At 30.4% G+C, this 1,325-nt stretch overlaps 1 protein-coding gene across 1 annotated transcript in view; it reads left to right on the forward strand.

Annotated features, from left to right (window-relative positions):
- Window positions 1-288: 288 nt before the first annotated feature.
- Window positions 289-1,325, forward strand: part of SEMA3C (sema domain, immunoglobulin domain (Ig), short basic domain, secreted, (semaphorin) 3C) — a gene marked incomplete at its 5' end in the record, with an annotated part of 81,340 nt that continues 80,303 nt past the window's right edge. The window contains one exon of the mRNA XM_012650288.1: window positions 289-431. Coding sequence (XP_012505742.1) covers window positions 289-431 — 143 coding nt within the window. The remainder of the gene's footprint in view (window positions 432-1,325) is intronic.

A 1,325-nucleotide genomic window follows, 5' to 3' on the forward strand; every position in this document is an offset into this window, starting at 1 on the left:
TCATCAGTACACAAAGAATTTTTGCATTTACTGCATATCTAGAATGTATTCCAGACAAAGAAAAATAGTTTAAGCTATTATATATATTATAGCTATACTTTGTGGTACTAGACATTCCAACTGTGGTATGTTGAGTGAATACAATTACTGCTTTTAGAAATTTTGCCTGTGAGCACTGAATTGTTCTTTTATATCAGAGATGGGGGAGGCATGTGCCTGTGGTCTATGTGGATGAACAGCAGATGGATTTTCATCATGAATATAGATAGTCTTTATATTCTTTTTCAGAACCTATGTTTATAGATGCACATGTCATCCCAGATGGTACTGATCCAAATGATGCTAAGGTGTACTTCTTCTTCAAAGAAAAACTGACTGACAATAACAGGAGCACAAAACAGATTCATTCCATGATTGCTAGGATATGTCCTGTAAGTATTAATACTTTTCTAATTGGAAGAAAGACTAAGAAATCCAATTCTTTATGTAAATACCTTTTTCTAATAGTTTATCTTCCTATTTTTATTATCTACTATTACAAATAAAGTATCGAGAGGAGACATTTAATATAATGTTAATTCATCAGTTAAAGCAGCAGTCATATGAGATAAGCATACTCTATTTCGGTAAAAATCTTAATTCAAGGAAATATTTTGGCTATGTTTTAAACAAATAAACCGTTTTGACTAATTTTTGTATATCCATTTAATACATTGGTATTTGTTAAGATTATTAAGGAACTGTTTATAAATAGTAAAAATTAAAAAATGCTTTAATAAAATATAATTCTAATTATAAGCAGTAACCAAAATGTTCTTGTGTATAAACAGTATAAATAACAATGTAAGAAAATTTCTGATGTCCTCTCATATTAACGTTTTAGAGACTTGTCCTGACTTATTTATGGCTAGCATCCTTTCTGAAAAGGTATTTCTTGAAGTGTAGCATTTAAAATGTTTATCTTTAAATATTACAATTTTCCATTGACGGTAGAGCTCAGCTATTTCTTTCTCTGTCATTTGGAAGAAGGTAGCAAAGTCAGCAGAAGAAATAAAAGGCTTCTGGACACAGAGAAAAAACAATGTCATCAATAGAGACTATTTGTGAATAATGCCATTTCCTCCGTCCTGGACAGATAAATATGTATAATAAAGCGTCTGATTAGAAATACTGAGAATTAATTGATAATTCAGAGAAATGGAGGGAAAATAGAACTATTGGAGACCATTTAATGTAAAAATATATCTGCTCTCCTGACCACAGTAGAATCTGCAAGACTCACTGTATACAATAATGTATGTTCATATTGAAGATGAGTTACCGAG

The sequence above is a fragment of the Propithecus coquereli genome, unplaced genomic scaffold, assembly GCF_000956105.1.
Source record: "Propithecus coquereli isolate 6110/MARCELLA unplaced genomic scaffold, Pcoq_1.0 Scaffold32, whole genome shotgun sequence".
Lineage (NCBI taxonomy): Eukaryota > Metazoa > Chordata > Mammalia > Primates > Indriidae > Propithecus > Propithecus coquereli.